The 22,360-nt window shown below is 35.5% G+C and overlaps 2 protein-coding genes and 1 long non-coding RNA gene across 15 annotated transcripts in view; 2 read left to right on the top strand and 1 right to left on the bottom strand.

Annotated features, from left to right (window-relative positions):
• The window catches only part of LOC127838190 (uncharacterized), a 451,449-nt gene that overhangs the window by 89,790 nt on the left and 339,299 nt on the right, over nucleotides 1-22,360 (top strand). The gene's annotated exons all lie outside the window — the stretch shown is intronic.
• LOC127838184 (calcyclin-binding protein-like) lies at nucleotides 19-7,414 on the top strand. Of its 2 annotated transcripts, XM_052365776.1 has the most exons (7): nucleotides 90-158; nucleotides 1,083-1,142; nucleotides 1,633-1,849; nucleotides 3,135-3,231; nucleotides 4,217-4,316; nucleotides 5,288-5,397; nucleotides 6,395-7,414. In XM_052365776.1, exons 2-7 carry the CDS (start codon nucleotides 1,119-1,121, stop codon nucleotides 6,540-6,542), a joined length of 696 nt encoding a protein of 231 aa, XP_052221736.1. In that variant the 5' UTR covers nucleotides 90-158; nucleotides 1,083-1,118; the 3' UTR covers nucleotides 6,543-7,414. The 2 variants fall into 2 exon arrangements, with proteins under 2 accessions (XP_052221737.1, XP_052221736.1); XM_052365777.1 differs by lacking the exon at nucleotides 1,083-1,142 and having other exon boundaries at nucleotides 19-158.
• Nucleotides 10,803-22,360, bottom strand: part of LOC127838178 (RNA-binding protein RO60-like) — a 34,120-nt gene continuing 22,562 nt past the window's right edge. For 2 of the 12 annotated variants that reach the window (XM_052365759.1, XM_052365762.1), the window contains exons 7-8: nucleotides 18,177-18,346; nucleotides 10,803-17,014 (exon numbers count right to left, since the gene is read on the bottom strand). In XM_052365759.1, the coding sequence (XP_052221719.1) occupies nucleotides 16,879-17,014; nucleotides 18,177-18,346 (306 nt within the window). In that variant the 3' untranslated portion in view covers nucleotides 10,803-16,878. The remainder of the gene's footprint in view (nucleotides 17,015-18,176; nucleotides 18,347-22,360) is intronic. The other 10 variants (XR_008029699.1, XR_008029698.1, XR_008029697.1 and 7 more) reach the window with 9 other exon arrangements.

Genomic DNA, 22,360 nt, shown 5'->3' with positions numbered 1-22,360 from the left:
CCGGAAGTATACGGCAATTTCCGTTATATTAAATCTAATCCATAAAATTTAGTCATTTTCCATTCGAAACTACAAATGTGGCTTAACATATAGCTCTGAATGCATGTGTTTCAAACCGAAAGTAGAATCTTCCAGAAAACATGGCGAAAGTAGCGGAGGTAAAAAAGTCGTGAAGTTGTGTGGATAGTGTTTAAATAATAGATAAGCAAATTGCTGTAAGAAAGCTATGGGCATTGCAGTACGAATTAACTCCAGTATACATTTTAAAACGTTCTATGCACTGCACGTTATTTCAAAACGCAAATAAATTTGGCTACATTACACTAATATTATTAGTAATAATGAAAACTAATAACAAATAAAGTTAGCCCATCTGAATTAATTGTTAATTTCTAAACAATTCTAAGGTCAGGCCCCAAAAAAAAATTGGTCCGTTTCTGGTCTCCTTGGAAAAAAAAACAGGTTCAGTAGGTAGGGAATTTTTTTTTTCGGGTACTAGAATGGAAGGCTACTAGCATGTCTTTCCGTGGTATCGGCCCTCTTAATGAATACATACGAATTTTGGAAGTGAACAAATACAAAAACACGCATGTGTCATATGCCAATATATAGTTAAATGTGTATTCTTTGACATAACAACATAAACTGCATTTAAATCGGCCATGTTTTGACAAAATACTGGTTAGACTTACCTCCCTTTAGTAATCTGTTTCATTAACACATTGTCTCGTAGTATCATCACTTCTGATTGGTTGTTAAGATTTGTTACTATGTGCACGTGCTTGTTCTAAAAATAGTAATTTAATGGAAAACCGAAACTCTTGGTCATTTTGTTTTTAAAATATTTTTAAACTTTATTGAAAAATAAGCGGCATATAACACATTTGATAAAGTTACTATTAATCCATTAACAAACTATTACTTGTGAGTTACGTAATTTAAAAATCATAGCATCACCCTGGAATAAACATGACCCACTTTCCAATGAATACGGGAAATCATGAGAATGATCGTCGTAAAAGCCATGGATAACCATCAAATTAATTACAACTTCTAAAAATTGAAAAACATTAACTTTCCAGCACTTCATGAAGGTTTTTCGTTAAGGGGACGATACTATGAGGAGGGCCGATACTATGAAAGTAAGGGATAAAGCTTTTAATAAGAAATACATGTTTATATATATATATGCTTTGTTTGCTTGAAATTACATCTTATATAAACATATATATTGGCGACCCCAATTAAAAGTTGAAGGTCGGCGCCAATTCGGGAGACACGGTCGGGCGACCGGAAACAGACCTATTTTTTTTTTGGCCTCCGTATAATAATGCGGAACTGCAGTTACGGTGGCCCATACAGACTAAAGATATTCTGGAGAGATTGGTATGGATTTAAGCCAAGCTTGGACTTTTCCTTAGAAGAGACTTCCTTTGGGAAAATTGCGTATAAAAGCAAAAATAAATTCCCTGATAAACCTGTGCGGACTGCACAGGGTAATATAGGACAATACTGTAAGCACTTGCATAAAGCCCAAGTTCTTAAGAGATTTGATGAAATACATTTTAAGACACATTAAATGCTATTTATATATAATTCATTAATTGCTTAGCTTTACCTGTTACATTTCAGCTTCGCTTGGATGCAGAAGAAATGCGAAAACTGCTGGCAATGGCAGAACGACAGCGGGTCAAAGATGTGATCACTATAGAGCTTCGGAAACTTGAAACTGAGATCTCGTCATTGGTGGAGACGGAGTCAACGGCATCGTCCACCAATGAGGCAGCATCTAGCTCTAAACCTGTCTCAAATCAGCCTCGAATGATGGTGGTTGATATTAAAAATTATGGTAATGATTTATTTGAATTCGTGAAGTGCATATTGAAAACTTATGATAATTATTTAAAAAAAGGCAATCTAAGAATCCTTTTCAACAAGACTGCTGCAGAGCTCAGTACAGAAATAAATGACAGATTTTTCGTTACAAATTATTTTAATATAAAACATGAGAATCTTCCTTTTTTGTGCTGATTTCCTTTTATTTGCTTAAGTTAATCATTAGAAAAGAAGTTAAATTTATGTTTGATATGTATGAAAATGGGGTAATAGCAGTGGGGTAGGTGGTTTATAGAAGTGGACCTGTGAGTTTATAGAAGTGGGGTATAGGTTTATAGAAGTTCGTTAGGGGATAATAGAAGTGGGGTTATAGAGGTTGGGTATAGAGTTTATAGAAGTGGGGTAGGGGTATAATTATAGAAGTGGTGTAGGGGTATTATAGAAGTGGGGTAGAGGGTTTATAGAAGTCAGGTAAAGGGATTATAGAAGTGGAGTAGGGGTTTATGGAAGTGTGGTATGTGGTTTATAGAAGTGGGGTAGGGGTATAATTATAGAAGAAGGGTAGGGGTTTATGGAAGTGTGGTATGTGGTTTATAGAAGTGGGGTAGGGGTATAATTATAGAAGTGGAGTAGGGGTTTATGGAAGTGTGGTATGTGGTTAATAGAAGTGGGGTAGGGGTATAATTATGGAAGTGGGGTAGGGGTATTATAGAAGTGGGGTAGAGGGTTTATAGAAGTCGGGTATAGGCTTTATAGAAGTGGAGTAGGGGTTTATGGAAGTGTGGTATGTGGTTTATAGAAGTGGGGTAGGGGTTTTATGGAAGTGGGGTAGGGGTTTATGGAAGTGGGGTAGGGGTTTTATGGAAGTGTGAAAAGGGGCTTAAAGAACTGGGGTAGGGGGTTTATAGAAGTGGGGTAGGGGTTTATGATAATGTGATAGGGAGTTTATAGAAGTTGGCTAGTTTTTTTTATAGAATTGGTGTAGGGGTTTTATTGAAATGGGGTAGGGGTGTATAGAATTAGGGCTAGGGAGTTTATAGAAGTTGGGTAAGGGTTAAGGACGCGACTTAGGGGGTTTATAGAAGGACGCGACTTAGGGGGTTTATAGAAGTGATGTAAGGAGTGTATAGAAGTGGGGTTAGGGTTTATTGAAATTGGGTAGTGGGTTATAGAAGTGGAGTAGTGGGTTTCGGCAGCTTTTCAAGTATTCCATTCGCATGTCTGGTATATTTAACTATTTTTTTAGCAGGAGGTGCTTGGGTATGTGCTATTATGGTTTGCTGTAAATATTTTTTCAGCTTGGGATCAGTCTGACAAGTTTATGAAAATTTATGCCACCGTCCCAGGGATTGAGAAAGTTGAGAAAGACTATGTTACATGTACCTTTAAAGAAAAGTTGGTAACATAACTTACTTATTTATATTATGTATTAAAAAATATTCTCAGGTATCACTTATTTAATAATACTCTGTTGTTCTTTGAAATGGAGCCATTAAAATCGGATTGGTTTGTATTGCACCTTTTGTTAGTATTTATAAGTTAAAATTTAAGTGATGGAAAGAATGTATTGGTAAGCAGTGGCCTAAAATGCATTCACGGTATGTTTGCATTAAGGTCTTACACTTAGTTTTTCTGTGAGAATAATTATTATTTTTTGTGTGTGATATAAATACACATATAATTACAACTTTTTGCATTTCACATTTACACTGCAATCTGATTGGATAATGTGACCTTTGTTTAATTTCCTGATGAAAACACTAATATGCAAGTGAACTAATTCATGAGTATGCATGTTATTGCGCAATTTTAAATGTTTTTTATTGGTCAATAGTGAAACGATGTATTTGTTTGTTGAGAACGTTTATGTTATGTAGTTCAAAGAAGATGAAACCGAAAATGAAACAAGATTCGTAAGACAGGAAATAAAAGTCTGTATGGCCATTAAAGTTTAAACAAATGTAGTTTTTATACTCATTACATTGTAATTATAAGATTAAAGTTGAATTTGTTTACATTTCATTGGTGTATGAACTGTGTGGAAAATTTTGCCTAGTTTATGCAAATTAATATTAATTTTCTTGATGGCTCAAACATCGACATAATGCAGAAAAATACTATTCTATTCTTAACCCTTTCCCCCATAAGAAGCAAAGTGAAAATGGCTTTTGCAACCAGCATAAAACCAGAACAGCCGGTGAGTAACTCTGTTCAGGTTTTATGCTGTTTGCTGCTCATCAGTATCAAAGGGTTGGAATTGAAGCCTTTAAAACTTCAATTTAGTTAGAAAAGTATTTAATTAAATGTAACTTTCTAAGGGACTACAAATGCGTCAAAATATGTATCTAAGTGGTAAAGGATTAAAACTACTTGTTTATAGATCGTTCAGTCTACGCTGTGATTCTGTCAACAACAAGAATTACACCTGCGAGGTTGCACATCTAATGGAAGCTATTATACCCGAGGAAAGCTGGTACAAGGTTTGAGAATGTGTAATTGACTGTAGATGTTCAAGGAGTGTTTGACAGTTAACTTAATGAAGAAACTAAACCAAAAGTCAGTGTATTGGTTAGTGGGGATATTTTTGCTGTTTTCAACAGTATTTCTGTCTGATCATGGCAGTAAGTTAACCCTTTCCCACTCAGAAGCAAAGTGAAAATGTAAAAAACAGGTTTTATGGTGTTTGCTGCTCTCCAGTATCTTTGGGTTGGAAATGAAAGTCAAAGTCAGTGTAAAATGTTTTAGATAATAGCTACATATTAAAACATTTAGCAAAGAAATTTATGACAATTGGGAATTTATGACAATGGCAAATATGTATTGTAGTTGGGTTCTCTAAGGGTAATTGTCCATCCAGGTTCTGAGTATTAAGTTTCTTAATAGCCATCTGTTTCATTTGTTTACATAAATGAGCCTCACTCTGTGAAAAGGGGGTTTAATGCATGTGGGTAAAGTGACGTCCCAGATTAGCATGTGAAGTCCGCACAGGCTAATCAGGGACAACACATTTCGCCTAAAACTTGTTTTCCACTATAAAGAGACTTTCTTTAAACGGAAAATATCATAAAGCATAAATTGTCGTCCCTGATTAGCCTGTGCAAACTGCACAGGCTTATCTGGGACGGCATTTTACGCAAATGCATTACACCCCTTTTTCACAGAGCATGGCCCAAGTATTTTTTTTTTGTATTTTAAATATTCCATTTCAATTTTTAAACGGGTTCTTCACATTATTTTGATATGTTTAAAGCAATCCAGTGTTTCTAATAAGCCAATAAATAAAGTTCATAAAACTATAAATTTGCTTCAATTGATCAAGTTGGATTATAATGGAATGTTTGCATCCCTGAAAGAATTGGTTAAGAACCAAGTTAAACTGGCAGCCACATTAAGTTAAAAAATGTCAATTTACATGTCCAAACTACATGTGTATTGTCATCAATCTCTTAAGATCAAGACTGACACAGTGCTAGTCATGTTGAAGAAAAAGAACACGGGTAAAACATGGCCTTACCTGACCACCACTGAGAAAAAGATAAAAGACAAGGGCACCAAACCTCCGTAAGTGTTACAATCTCTATCCCAGGTTACCGTTGGTTACCTAGCTTCTATTAATTTAGTCAGACTATGAACAATAACCGCTTTGTTTTCCTGTTTGTCCAAAGGTTATAAGTAAATCTATTTGATTTCCAGCCTATATGTTATACTATAGGTATAATTTGCATGACAAATATAATAAACTGTATTCATTTATGTTTAAGTTCCGTTTACCCACAATAAGATATGCCCTGCCATTCAAAATAAATGAATATATTATCACAATTGTAAATTAACAAATTAATCAACATACTATCAAATATATATACATTGATGGATAAATGTATTAATATACTGTCTGCCATCATCTCTAATGTTTCAGACTAATACATTTGGATATAAATTGATTGATAAATTAATAAACATATCGCAATCGTTGCTGGAATCTGTTTGAGACCAAAACGCAAGGGGATAAATTGATTTATAAATTAATTAACATACCGCCATCATATCTAGGATCTGTTTCATATTACTACCGGTAAACAATGAGATTAATTGATATATAAATTGGGACTCGTACTGGGAAAATTGGGCTTAATGCATGTGCGTAAAGTGTCATCCCAAATTAGACTGTGCACTCCGCACAGGCCAATCAGGCGCACCACTTTCTGCTTTGACTGTATTTTTTTTTTGAATAGACTTCTTTTCAATGAAAAATGCCATACAAGTGGCAAGAGTAGTCCCTTGTTAGCCTGTGCATTTAGCACAGACTAATCTGGGACGGCACTTTACGCACATGAATTAAGACCAGTTTTATCAGAACAAAGTTCAATTAATTAATATACTGTCATCAAAGCTTGCTTCTGTTTCAGACCAAAACACAAGGAAAAAAATTGATGGATAAATTAATAATAAACTGCTATCATAGCAGCAATTTAAGCTGGATTCTATTTCAGACCCATTGACAAGGACGCGGACCCATTAATTAACATACATCTATGGTTGCTCAATTCTATTTTAGACCAATTGACAAGGACGCAGACCCTAACGAGAGTCTCATGAAGATGATGAGGCAGATGTATGACGAGGGAGACGATGAGATGAAACGAACCATCGCAAAGGCGTGGACCGAGTCACGAGACAAACAGGGCAAGGGCGACGTGTTGTGATGATTGGAACTCGCTGAATTGTGAAGAAATAGAATATAGTTGGTGTGGATTGCATATGTGGCTTAAAACTTGAGGAGAAAATGTGTCTTCAGGGATGATAAATGTGAGGCATTGATGATTTTAATTTATACTTTAATGGATCATGGTTTCAATTGCAAGTTGAAAATGTTTCATTATTGAAATCAAGCAAAACTGAGTTTTTGTTTTTAGATGAAAGCTACTGATGGTTTGCTGTTTTATCAATCAAAGTTATGTGATCCAGGTTTAATTTGAACAGCGGTTTATTATGGTATAATAACTTAGTTCTTGAATACATTTGTTTTGATAAATGACAGATTGCATTTACTGCAGCAAACTGAAGTTATCTCTGAATAGGGACCTTGGATTTAATTAAAAATTGCTATAGAGGCTCTGTGTTAAATAAAAATAAATTATATTTCCAGCTAAAATTAATCAAACACCAGATGATGCAATTTAAAAACAGGAGAAAGAAAATTTTAGGAATTCATGATTTTAAGCTGTACCTGGTTAAAGACTACCTGTATATCAACATTTGCTTCGGTTTGTGTTCACTCTTTTGAAATGGATGTTTCTTACTGACACACATTAAAATATTTTAAAAGTATCTATATAAAAACTTTTTATTCCTTGCATGAGTTAACTACCTTCAGAGAATATACTGGAATTCATCAAGTCAAGTAAAAAAGTTCAAGTAAAAAGCTGTTGTCTTCGACTTTTCTTTATGGAAAGAATTTTGCTGTATTTTTTTAATCCATGTTATTGCCATTTGAACCATTTCTATAACAGGAACATTTGTAGTTATTTTATATCACCAACTACCTTTGTGAATCCAATAAAAATAAATAAAAGAATTTTAAAACGTTTTCGTTTAGAAAAACCCCCACTGTTGTCAGTCAAATATATTTAACATGGATACCTTCATATTTTATGATTTGCATGTAATTAATGATTGGGTCTACAAAATGTTTAAACAAACAATTGCGGTCACTAAGAAGATTGTTTTCTGTTATTTACCTGTTGCCTTATTTTAAGTAAAATATTAACTATTCTTTAGATTAGTAATTTTAGATTAGTAACTAAACGCACACACAAGAATGTGTGCTTCATGACCTGTGCAAATATTCTCTTCTGCCCGAATAAACTTGGTTTAGAGTAAACAACAAAGATTGCTTTACCAATGAGATTTTAAAACGAGTTATTGAAATATTGTCAGAGAGACAATTTTCCAACTTTTTGTCTCAGATTAAAAAAAATAAAAGAACATACAACAGGGTGTGATATGATTCTAATGACAAGACTTAGTTTCATCAATGAATAAACATGTGAAAGTTATTAAATATAAAGTGTTACAAACAAATACTTTATTTTTTAACAGCATATGGATAAGTTATTTAAAGTTTTATAAGGTTCAAACCAGACATAAGTCTACCGGTAGATAGCTGAGTGGTTATTGTGCTAGACTTTTAATCTAAGGACACTGGTTGGAGCCTTAATGGGGACAAACCTTTTTTTCCTTTCGTTTAAGTCTATTCTTGTTTATAATATTCATATTTATATATTGATGGAGCTACATGTATACAGTTCCAATGTTTAAATCAAGCAATTCAAGACATTTACTGACACACTCTAAAAATTGCCACAATCCCTGACCAAGTCCCTTTAACAAATACTCAAAAGTCAAATACTAGCTGAATAAGTGATAACTAGAAGACTACATGTGCTGTGGTTTACTTAAACCTATTTATTTTAGCTTGATTGCATCGAAAGCCTAAGGCTTATATAAACGCTCTCGATTCCATTTCCTGGGCCTAGAACCAGTACTTGGTGTCTTTGGGGGAGATCTAAAGAACGCTCCCATAGTGAGGATTGAACCTGTGGCCTCTTGGTCGCTAGGCGGACACCATATCAATTACACCATGGTGACCACAAGCTGTGGTTTACTCAAGGAATATATAACCCTTTATTCGGAAGGTAGTGAGATACCATAATACAATATTTCATAACTTATCAGCATTGCAATGCTCCTGAATTTCCAAGTTTATGAACTCCCTTCATGCCTTCACAATAAATTGAGGGCCTTGGTCCGGTAAAACTGGGCTTTATGCATTTGTGTAGTGGTGTTTCAGATTAGCCTGTGCAGACTGCACAGGCAAATCTGGGAAGAAATTTTCTTTTTTTTATTGAATTTATTTTTTTGTTTTCTCTTCTTAGAGAAAAATCCAGTTTAGGCGGAAAGTGTTGTCCCTGATAAGCCTGTATGGACTTCACATGCATTTATCCCAGTTTTCCAAAAACAGGGTTCATGTGCAAACCAGGGTTGTGTCTAAGTCCCTGTATTTACTAGTTTAATTTATAACTGTGGACAGGAGCCAACCTGGGTCACTTAATAGAGTAACTCGCAGTCTGTTTTATGCTGTTTGCTGCTCATCAGTATCTAAGGGTTGGGAATGAAGCCTTTAAAACTTAAATCTAGTAAGAAAGGTCTTTAATTAAATTAAACTTTCTAAGGGAATACCAACACATCAAAATATGTATCTAAGAGGTAAAGGGTTAAAAGAGAGTAAAACAAGGGCTGTTTGTAAAACATGCATGCCCCCCATATGGACTGTCAGTTGTAGTGGCAGCCATTGTGTGAATACGTTTTTTGTCACTGTGACCTTGACCTTTGACCTAATGTAAGTTATCATCCGGAAATATTGTACTATTTTGAGTCACTGTGACCTTGACCTTTGACCTAGTGACCTGAAAATCAATAGGGGTCAATTGCCAGTCATGATCAAGGGTGAGTGAGAGGGGGGTATTATGTGGGGTGTGGTAATTTATAAGATGTTTAAAAAAAAATTGGGGTGGGGGTGGGGGGTAGGGGGAGTAGGGGGGGTGGGGGTGAGATGGGGTAATAATGTGGGGTGGGGTTATTTATTAGATGTTTTAAAAAAAATATTGGGGGTGGGGGGGGTGGGGGAGTGAGAGGGGGGTATAATATGGGGTGTGGTAATTTATTAGATGTTTTAAAAAAAATAATTTTTTTTTTGGTGGGGGGGGGGGGGGTAGGGGGATGAGAGGGGGGTAATAATGTGGGGGGTGGGGTAATTTATTAGATGTTTAAAAAAATTGGGGGGGGGGGGGGTAGGGGGGAGTGAGAGGAGGGTATAATGTGGGGTGTGGTAATTTATTAGATGTTTAAAAAAAATTGGGGGGGGGGTGGGGTGGGGGGTAGGGGGGAGTGAGAGGGGTGGTATAATGTGGGGTGTGGTTATTTATTAGATGTTTAAAAAAAATTGGGGGGGGGGTAGGGGGTGGAGGGTGAGAGGAGGGTTTAATGTGGGTTGTGGTTATTTATTAGCTGATGTTTACCAAAAAAATTGGCGGGGTGATATCCTCTATTCATTAAACATGAAATTTTAACTTATTGCATTTATTTCCCCTGTATATAAGAAAGTATTGCATTTATTTCCCCTGTATATAAGAAAGATATAATAGTGTATTACCTCCCCTGTCCTGCTTATATTTATATTAATCAACAAAATTAAACATTAACACAATATTTAATATACAAAATATACAAAAAAATCATATTCTGATAATATTTTTACTGATCCACTTTATTTTACTCAAGGGATGATGTTTCATTGGACTGATAATTATAGATTTAGGATTACAGACCAGTTGCTTCAGTTATATTGTTCAAAGTTCGCCCTGTTGGCCGTGTATGCATTCTTGAGTTATCATCCAAAAACCATTTTACTATTTCGGGTCACCGTGACCTTTGACCTCAAAATCTATAGGGGTCATCTGCGAGTCATGATCAATGTACCTATGAAGTTTCATGATCCTAGGCCCAAGCGTTCTTGAGTTATCATCTGACAACCACCTGGTGGACGGACCGACAGACAGACCGACATGAGCAAATCAATATACCCCCTCTTCCTTGAAGGGGGGCATACAAATATTCGGAACCATGGCAAAAATGGGCACCAAGGGGCAGGAAAGTCTTTTATGGCTAGAGTAAAATGGTGCAAACATTGTAGATGTTGCATTTTTCCCCAATCATCATGACACTTTTTTTGGCACACTGGTTCTAATTATATTTTGGCCGAGTTCAAAAATGGTTGTAGAACATCCTATAAGCTGCTCAGAACACGTCAGGTGAGCAACTAAGGGGTGAGTGACCTTGAGCCTCCTTGCTACTCCTGTGCATGTGAATGTCTGGCTAGAGAGGAACCAAGGCATAACAAGCCATTTGTTAATTACAAAGCTGTATTGGAGGATTTGTATAACTGTACAATTTCGGTAAATATATCATAAACAAAATGGATCATAAATTGGTTATTTGAATACAACGTATCACTAACAACTAAGAATTATTATTTTTTAAACAACAGAGTACATATTGTTATTATCTAAATATTTTGCAAGGACCTCTACAAAACTCTTTTATTTTTCAAAAAATTAAGATATCAGAGTATACCTTTTGAAGGTGGGAATTACTTGTTACATTTCACTACTGAACATTTCACCAAAAACTTATTTTACAAGTATTGAACTAACATATGATTTGTAAGCGTTAAAAACAAATTGCTTTGTATATTTAATGTTGTGAAGTATTTTGTGTCTTAAGAGTTTGATATAAACAATACATTCTAACGTCTCTATTGTACATTTACATGGTTAGAAGTACACAACATAATTCTATAATAATACATGTATAGCACAAACCCAACAGTATCGACATGCCTGTCTTGAAAAAAATAACTGCATTTGATCCATTAAAATTAGCAACCGCAACTCAAAAAGAGATTCGATAAAAATGTGCGTACAACAGCAAATACTGGTAAAACAAATAAATTAAAGTGAGATTGTAGGATTTTGTAAATTTGTAAAAAACTTATTATACATATATTTCAATATAGATTAAAATAAAAGTTAAGAAGAACATGTGTCAAAAAATGCGAAATAAGCCAGATATTTAATTCTGAAATCAAAAATGTCTGAACAGTCGAATTTGCCAGCATGTATATCATGCATGTATGATGTGAATCTAAATTTAGTTTTACGGATCATTTAAATTTCCTGCAATTTTTCTATTCATACCACACACAAACACTAACTCCGATCTTAATAAAAAGACAAATGGTATGGTTATTGTAGGAAAATATGTACAAAATAGATTTGTCAGATTGTGACGAAGGGCGCTAATTGTCTTTGCTGCATTTTATGAAATTCGTCTTAAATGTATAATTTTTCTTGCCTATTTTGTGTTATTGTAACATATTTTTACTATATATTACAATTTAACACATAAAAATCCTACAATCTCACTTTAAGTATACTGAAAAATTTTAGTACCAACGTGAGTCAAACGCAGCTTCCATCATTGCCAACAATAACACAGGAATAATACATCAGAAACACAAAACAATGACTAAGCTCAGTTTTCAAAACGAATTACAGTTTTTCAGTAAAAGTAAACAAAAATGCATATATTATGTCCTTATTATCCCTACTGAATAAAGCTTTTTCTTGTATCAATAAATCCATATTAAAAAGGTTATTCACTCGTATTTTTACCAATTGAACCTCGATATAAAATATACATGAACTGTGTGATAGAATTCCCAGATATGACTGAATTACTGAAAACCAGATCTGCATGCAAATGTTACTTTGGATAAAAATATTGCAATTTACTGTAAAAAAATTCACCACCCGATCTTGTGTTGAAACTTAGGGGCAAACCTTTAAAAAAACATCTTGTACTAATGTGACATAATATAATTTTTTGTTTTTCTCTGAAAGCAATATTTAACTAACGGGACACAGTTATGGTGAACTTCACAAAACCTTACATATCAATTATTTATAACATAATCACTAATGAATACTTCAACAAGGGCTGTTTGTAAAACATGCATGCCCCCCATATGGGCTGTCAGTTGTAGTGGCAGCCATTGTAAGAATATGTTTTGTCACTGTGACCTTAACCTTTGACCTAGTGACCTGAAAATCAATAGGGGTCATCTGCCAGTCATGATCAATGTACCTATGAAGTTTCATGATCCTAGGCCTAATTATTCTTGAGTTATCATCCGGAAACCATTTAACTGTTTCGAGTCACTGTGACCTTGACCTTTGACCTAGTGACCTGAAAATTAATAGGGGTTATCTGCCAGTCATGATCAATGTACCTATGAAGTTTCATGATCCTAGGCGGAAGCATTCTTGAGTTATCATCCGGAAACCATTTTACTATTTCGAGTCACTTTGACTTTGACCTTGTGACCTGAAAATCAATAGGGGTCATCTGCCAGTCATTATCAATGTACCTATGAAGTTTCATGATCCTAGGTGAAGGCATTCTTGAGTTATCATCCGGAAACCATTTTACTGTTTCGGGTCACTGTGACCTTGACCTTTGACCTAGTGACCTGAAAATCAATAGGGGTCATCTGCCAGTCATGGTCAATGTTCCTATGAAGTTTCATGATCCTAGGCGTAAGCATTCTTGAGTTATCATCCGGAAACCATTTTACTATTTCGAGTCACTGTGGCCTTGACCTTTGACCTAGTGACCTGAAAATCAATAGGGGTCATCTGCCAGTCATGATCAATGTACCTATGAAGTTTCATGATCCTAGGCCTAAGCATTCTTGAGTTATCATCCAGAAACGGTTTAACTATTTCGAGTAACTGTGACATTGACCTTTGACCTAGTGACCCGAAAATCAATAGGGGTCATCTGCCATTCATGATCAATGTACCTATGAAGTTTCATGATCCTAGGCCTAAGCGTTCTTGAGTTATCATCCGGAAACCATCTGGTGGATGGACCGACGGACGAACCGACATGTGCAAAACAATATACCCCCTCTTCTTCGAAGGGGGGCATAATAAATATAAAATGTATAAAGCATACAAACTGAAATTGCATAATCAATACTTAAATTAAATGCATAATTATTCAATATGTTGTATCATATTCCTGAAAATCAATTAAGATGAAAAATTGCAGTTCTACTACAATTAACAATGCAAAAAAGTACCAGCATAATTTTGTGTAATGGAAGTATGTATTTGATATTATATTTTCATGCAAACTGTGTTGAATGTCTTAACCCTTTCGGACTCAGAGGTGAAAATTGCAATCTGAAAACAGCATAAAATCAGAACAGCTACATGTATATGCAACGAGCAACCAGAACAGCCTGCGAGTACCTCTCAGTCTGATCAGGTTTTATGCTGTTTGCTGCTCATCAGTATCTAAAGGTTGGAAATGAAGCCTTTAAAACTTGAATCTAGTAAGAAATGTCTTTAATTAAATATAACTTTCTAAGGGGCTACAAATCCATCAAAATACGTTTCTAAGTGGTAAAGGGTAAATACATGTATGTAAAAACTATCCATATTTATTACATATTACTCAACAAATAGCTTATTACATGCAAACTTATACTGCTACATTTTATCAATTTTAACATTTTTCTTAAATGATGAATCATATTTCTTAAGAAACAACTTCAGCAAATGGAAATGAATTTCTTTAATTGTGCACACACTATAAAACCATGATCCCACAACTAATGCAAATACAACTTGCAAAATCTGTATCATGAAATCACAAAACTGGTCATAAAGGCATCACTTTGATAAAAATTGCCCAAACCCGATATGAAAGACCTAGGAATTGTCTATGGAAAGGTTACGTGTATTGGTTACAAATCAATAAATACGAGTAAAAATATATCCCAACACTGCTTATATTGTACAAATCAATACAAATGTGGGAAATACAATTTTCATGTTGCAATACAGAACATGCATATATTAGTCAACAACTTAAACCAGCAACAGATATGAAACAAACATACAATAACAACGGTAAGGCAATACATGTATTACATTGCAAATAAACTGCACATTCACTGAGCAGAAGACATTCGCATTGCTAGCTCAATCAATTAAAAATGACAAAAGCATGCCTGAAGAATTAGAAACAAGAGATTGCCATGGAATATGGTCCCCTACCGGTGAAACTCCACTATTTTCAGATTTATTTTTTATATATAGCAACCAGAATTCTTGACGTAGGAACAAAATGAAATGACGTTCATAATGTCCTATTGCCATCAGCCCATGTTTCAAGTTTCATGACAAAATATGAAGAAGTTATCGCAGGATCCAGAAAAGTGTGACAGACTGACAGACATAAGTCCCCTCTGGGTTCACCGGAAGGGGACAATAAGTGAAATGGACATCAATACGGTTAGATAAGTTTGAATACCTTGTTATGTGAAAATAGTCATTAGTTTTATTAATGATAGTTATGAGTCTATGATTTCAATCAATGCCAGGTTATCCAAATGCTTATGAACTAGGGGCTATTAATTTTGAGCAACTCAGCCATATTATGCCCACTTAGTTATAAATGAAAACAATAATACCAGCCTATATTTTAGTAACACTACTGTTACCCAGTGATACACAATTCCAAGAACTGAATGACATGGTATGTTTTGCCTTTTGACGAAATTTAAAGTAAACCAATGTCAAACCACATGAAAATTGAATTTCCAATCTGCTTTTTTTCACATAAAAAAGATGATTGACTTTAATGGGCATTCAACTTTACATTCAACCAGACTATACCAAAGCAAAATTCAGATTGTCAAAATTTCAAAACAATTGTAATGAATGACATGAAAAATCAATAAATAAATATACTCAATAACAATAAGTTCATATAACTGTTAACAATTTCATAACACTTTTTATGGGTGGTCATTTGTAATAAAAAGACATCACTTTGTCACAATACAAAAATATTTCATTATTAAAATATGAACACATTTCTTCACCGAATTACACATAGAAGTAAGTTTACACAGTAAATTACTTGTAATATTCGTAATCTAAAATGTTGCATCTAAATGAAAAACTTAAAACATCCGGATGTGTCACAGATAAGCAGATCGTGTCCCAAATGAAGCAAACAGTCCTTTTGCTTCAAAAAAGCATGATAGAAAGAAAGCAGACAGAAGAAATAAAAAACACATTTCCCGCCAATTTGTCATGGGTGTTTGTTTGCCACTGGCCCATATGTGACTTAATGGTAAAATTCTCGCTTTTAGTTGCTTTTCCGTGTCTTTCATGATACAAGTGGATAAATAAAGGTAACACAAAAGTCAATAGATTCCACTTAACTGCATATCAGACTCACCAAATCTCCAGTTTTAGACTGGCACGCTTACGTGACAGCCAATGTCAATTTCACACCATACTTGCATGCTGTGTCCGTTGAACATCTATTGACAGGCAATAGGTGTAATCTGCAGGCATTGCAAACACGGGAGTCTTCAATAACAGAACAGGTTTAAGAGTAGAAAAAAAGGCTTAAATTATGTATGTCTAAGCATTTAAAAAATATAAATCACATTGTTTGATAGTATATGATACACTTTTACAACATATAAGACCACTATCTATCGCATAAAACGTAAAATAGATGAGAATATAACTTAACTCCATCTATGAATGCTAAGAACAAGAAACTGTCAGAGACGAGTGATGCTCCGCAAAGGTTTTTTTTGTTACAATATTGCACTATATATTCAGACAAAAGGAAACATCTTGAGGGCACAGTAGTTGGGGGACAAGAATTTTTTATAGAAAATTTCAAAGGGCCATAACTCTGTGAAAAATCATCTGACCAGAACCCACTGATAACATGCACATCTCTTCTTGGTAGTGAAGCTTCCCATAAAGTTTCATTGAATTCCGGCCATTAGTTGCTGAGAAATAGCCCGGGCAAAAATTGTGCACGGACGGACGGACACACACACGAACAGACGAAGTGGCGACTATATGCTCCCCCCAAAATAAATTTTGGGAGAGAATAAAAATTAAACATTTGGAAGTTACTAATGGGATATTCAAGTGAACAGAATGTACTGTATGTCATGAATTTACTTCAGTCCAACAAGAAAAATCTCAGTTTTTTTATTGCACCGTTTAATGTAACATACAGTAGTTGAAAAACCATTTTCTAAAGCATGTCCACCTAACACCACAAATGATGATGCAACACTGATCTGTACCATCTCAAATCTTTTAAGGAAGGAATATTGGCCATAAATCAACATGTGGTGGTTAATCCTTTTACCTCTGTAAGGAATCGAATTTCAACATAAAAAACAACCAATTGGCTTAAATATAAGCCAATCATCGAAATTTTAGGATGTTTCTCTATCCGGTGTTCTATCCTTTCATGGGCAGAAATTTCCGGAAATCATCGAAAGTCCAGGATTTCTCTCTCTCTATCCTACAGTGTGTCTAGCTTTCCAGTGATAAACTGGTGTATAAGGGAGGGAACTGTTGCATCGAAGCCCCCGATGTCCAACATACCGCTGGCCTGGGCAAAGTCTAGTTTCGGAGCTGCCAATCCACATAGAACCATTCTGGAATGGAGAGTGAAATAAGGGAAGCTCATTTTAAAATGTTCAATAAACTACCATGGGGCATAAACAACCTTTATTTATAGAATATTCATAGATATTCACAATGATTCCCAAACTAAATCTGCTAAAGATAGTGTACACGTAATAACAATTAGACCCAAATTATTTTAATATTTCAGTCCACTGGGATTGTTTCAGGAATCGACATCAACATGTGTGGGTGACTAGGGGCTTAAAAGTCTCCTGTACATCCATAATTCATAGTGAGATATCTTAATTTAATTAAGTATAGTCAGTTGAGACATGTGGAAATGGTTAGCCCCAGTTTTATTATTTAATGTTGACATATTGATAGTGACGAATCGATTGACAAGATAATTTAAATCCTTAATTTCTGTTAAATCACCCAAAATGTACGCTTTTCATACTTTGTATCTTGAATGTCTGTGTGTGTATAAGGGTAATTAATTCTTATTTTTTTAATTCAGGATAATTAATTTAAATCTTGTTTCTTATTGAAATACCCCCCCTCCCCCCCCGCCAGTGTACGCTAACCATGATACTTTGTATCAGGCATGTTGGTGTGTATGACCCATAAAAATTTTAACTCCGGGTAATATAAATCCTTAATTATTGTTGAAGTCCCCCTAGAGAGTATGACAGCCACCTGGCATCAGGAATGTCTGTGTGTTCTACGTATCAAAATTCCAAACTCAGGGCCACTTAAATCCTTGTCTCCTGTGAAACCCCCATAGTGTTCAATAGCAATACTTGGTATCAGGTATGTTCGTGTGTTCCGCATATCAAAATTAATAACTCCTTTACTGTACGCTTATTGCCTTGGGGCAGTGGATACGGTGTCTGTCTAGCGATCTGGAGGTCACAGGTTCAACCCCTACGATGGATACGGTCTTCCAATCTCCCCTAAAGACACCTAGTACGTGTTCTACCCAGGAAACAGACTCGAGATCATTTTAATAAGCCTAAGGCTTTTGATTCAATCAGGCTTAAATACATAGGTTGAAACCAAAATAAACATGCAAATCTGTGGAATTGATATCCCCTGCTCAAAACATTTTTTTGACGGACGGACTGATTGAAAAAGTTGATTTTATATCCCTCCACCTTTGGCAGGGGAAAACTTTATGAAAAACGGCCATACTTGGTGTCAGGCAAGTTCATCTGCTGTCTATACTCCAGCAGTTTGCTTGCAGGGGAGTCCTCCCCCAGAGTCTCTGCACCATCAGACATCACCAGGAACACATCATAGTGCTTCTTCTTCTCCAGGGCCCAGGTCACTGGTGCAGCAGGGTCACATGCCAGCGTCAGGTCCTAGAAACAGGGGAAACAGAAGCAGTTAATATTCAATTCACTCTCTGATAAAAATGCAGCTTCATGCATGCCCCAAAAATGTGGTCCAATATTTGCCCGTGCAGTCTCGATTTCGTTTAGAGGAGACTTCCTTTAAAAGAAAAATTTCATAAAAGCAGAAAGTGACTTTCCTGATAGGCCTGTGTGGACAGCACAGGTAAATCTGGGATGACACTCAATGCACATGCATTAAATCCCATTTTCCCAGCCCCAGAGTCATTAGTATTTTAGTTGAAATGCATATGCATTTAATTAACAAAACAAGCGATGTGTTTGTGAAACACTATGTCCCCATATATATGACCTTTGACCTTGAAGGATGACCTTGACCTTGACCTGACACCACTCAAAATATGCAGCTCCATGAGATACACATGCATGTCAAATATCAAGTTGCTAGCTTCAATATAGCAAAAGTGACATTAAATGAGCGATTTTGACCCATATATTTGACCTTTGACCTTGAAGGATGACCTTGACCTTTCACCACTCAAAATGTGCAGCTCCATGAGATACACATGTATGCAAAATATCAAGTTGCTATCTTCAATATTGCAAAAGTTATGGCAAATGTTATAGTTGGGGCAAACAAACAAACCAACAGACAGGGCAAAAACAATATTTCCCCCACTATAGTGGTGGGGGACATAAAAAGCTTTCCTTTTGGATTTGGTGCCATTTTTAAATGTATTTCAGTCATACCATGTGCGATACAGGCATCTGTTCTACTTGAATCTAAGGGAGGTAGGAAAACAGCCATACAAACAATGTTATGACCAAACATCAAACAAAGTTTGTGGCCTGCAAAATGCTTAATGTATAGTACATCAGTGTTTTTTTCCAACGTTTTTGAGATGGGCATTTATATTTGGAAAGATGATGTTGTTTTAAAATTTGAAGAAACAGTTGTTTTTTGTTTGCTAACGATTACTTTAAAACAGAGAATAAGTGTTTGAGCATTATATTTCTTAAGGTTCAACTCATACAGCTCATACAGGGGGGGGTGGGGGTGAGAGGGGGGTATAATGTGGGGTGTGGTTATTTATATGTTTAAAAAAAAATTGGGGGGGGGGTAGGGCGGGTGGGGAGGTGAGAGGGGGGTAATTATGTGGGGTGGGGTAATTTATAAGATGTTTAAAAAAAAAAAATTGGGGGGGGGGGGGTGAGAGGGGGTGGGTAATAATGTGGGGTGGGGTTATTTATTAGATGTTTAAAAAAAATTGGGGGGTGAGGTGGGGGTAGGGGGAGTGAGAGGGGGGTATAATGTGGGGTGTGGTAATTTATTAGATGTTTAAAAAAAACAATTTTTTGGGGGGAGGGTGAGGGGGGTAGGGGGGGGTTATAATGTGGGGTGTGGTAATTTATAAGATGTTTAAAAAAAAATTGGGGTGGGGGTGGGGAGTAGGGGGGGTGGGGTGGTGAGATGGGTGGTAATAATGTGGGGTGGGGTTATTTATTAGATGTTTTTAAAAAAATATTGGGGGGTGGGGGGGGTGGGGGAGTGAGAGGGGGGTATAATATGGGGTGTGGAATTTATTAGATGTTTTTAAAAAAAAATTATTTTTTTTTTGGTGGGGGGGGGTAGGGGGGATGAGAGGGGTGGTAATAATGTGGGGTGGGGTTAATTTATTAGATGTTTAAAAAAATTGGGGGGGGGGGGGGGGGGGGGGTAGGGGGTGTAGGGGGGAGTGAGAGGGGGGGTATAATGTGGGGTGTGGTAATTTATTAATGTTTAAAAAAAAATTGGGGGGGGGGTGGGGGGGGTAGGGGGGAGTGAGAGGCGGGTATAATGTGGGGTGTGGTTATTTATTAGATGTTTAAAAAAAAATTGGGGGGGGGGTAGGGGGTGGAGGGTGAGAGGAGGGTTTTAATGTGGGGTGTGGTTATTTATTAGCTGATGTTTAAAAAAAAAATTGGCGGGGGTGATATCCTCTATTCATTAAACATGAAATTTTAACTTATTGCATTTATTTCCCCTGTATATAAGAAAGATATAATAGTGTATTACCTCCCCTGTCCTGCTTATATTTATATTAATCAACAAAATTAAACATTAACACAATATTTAATATACAAAATATACAAAAAAAATCATATTCTGATAATATTTTTACTGATCCACTTTATTTTACTCAAGGGATGATGTTTCATTGGACTGATAATTATAGATTTAGGATTACAGACCAGTTGCTTCAGTTATATTGTTCAGAGTTCGCCCTGTTGGCCGTGTATGCATTCTTGAGTTATCATCTAAAAACCATTTTACTATTTCGGGTCACCGTGACCTTGACCTTTGACCTCAAAATCTATAGGGGTCATCTGCGAGTCATGATCAATGTACCTATGAAGTTTCATGATCCTAGGCCCAAGCGTTCTTGAGTTATCATCTGACAACCACCTGGTGGACGGACCGACAGACAGACCGACATGAGCAAAGCAATATACCCCCTCTTCCTTGAAGGGGGCATAAAAATATTCGGAACCATGGCAAAAATGGGCACCAGGGGGCAGGAAAGTCTTTTATGGCTAGAGTAAAATGGTGCAAACATTGTAGATGTTGCATTTTTCCCCAATCATCATGACACTTTTTTTGGCACACTGGTTCTAATTATATTTTGGCCGAGTTCAAAAATGGTTGTAGAACATCCTATAAGCTGCTCAGAACACGTCAGGTGAGCAACTAAGAGGTGAGTGACCTTGAGCCTCCTTGCTACTCCTGTGCATGTGAATGTCTGGCTAGAGAGGAACCAAGGCATAACAAGCCATTTGTTAATTACAAAGCTGTATTGGAGGATTTGTATAACTGTACAATTTCGGTACATATATCATAAACAAAATGGATCATAAATTGGTTATTTGAATACAACGTATCACTAACAACTAAGAATTATTATTTTTTAAACAACAGAGTACATATTGTTATTATCTACATATTTTGCATGGACCTCTACAAAACTCTTTTATTTTTCAAAAAATTAAGATATCAGAGTATACCTTTTGAAGGTGGGAATTACTTGTTACATTTCACTACTGAACATTTCACCAAAAACTTATTTTACAAGTATTGAACTAACATATGATTTGTAAGCGTTAAAAACAAATTGCTTTGTATATTTAATGTTGTGAAGTATTTTGTGTCTTAAGAGTTTGATATAAACAATACATTCTAACGTCTCTATTGTACATTTACATGGTTAGAAGTACACAACATAATTCTATAATAATACATGTATAGCATAAACCCAACAGTATCAACATGCCTGTCTTGAAAAAAATAACTGCATTTGATCCATTAAAATGAGCAACAGCAACTCAAAAAGAGATTCGATAAAAATGTGCGTACAACAGCACATACTGGTAAAACAAATAAATTAAAGTGAGATTGTACGATTTTGTAAATTTGTAAATATAGATTAAAATAAAAGTTAAGAAGAACATGTGTCAAAAAATGCGAAATAAGCCAGATATTTAATTCTGAAATCAAAAATGTCTGAACAGTCGAATTTGCCAGCATGTATATCATGCATGTATGATGTGAATCTAAATTTAGTTTTACGGATCATTTAAATTTCCTGCAATTTTTCTATTCATACCACACACAAACACTAACTCCGATCTTAATAAAAAGACAAATGGTATGGTTATTGTAGGAAAATATGTACAAAATAGATTTGTCAGATTGTGACGAAGGGCGCTAATTGTCTTTGCTGCATTTTATGAAATTCGTCTTAAATGTATAATTTTTCTTGCCTATTTTGTGTTATTGTAACATATTTTTACTATATATTACAATTTAACACATAACAAGGGACAAAATTGTCACAAAACCAGGTTTTCATTGTGAAAAAAAATCTGATAAAGGGAGAAAACTCAAAATGAACTTTTGAAATGAACAAACAAAATTAACCCCCTTTGTAATTTTTTTTTTTTTAAATCTATTTTTAGTCGTGGCGACCTTGACATTGGAGATATTGA

Source organism: Dreissena polymorpha, chromosome 7 (assembly GCF_020536995.1).
Source record: "Dreissena polymorpha isolate Duluth1 chromosome 7, UMN_Dpol_1.0, whole genome shotgun sequence".
Taxonomy (NCBI): Eukaryota; Metazoa; Mollusca; class Bivalvia; order Myida; family Dreissenidae; genus Dreissena; species Dreissena polymorpha.
Note: the sequence above shows the minus strand (reverse complement) of the source record. Positions and strands in the feature narration are given on the sequence as shown.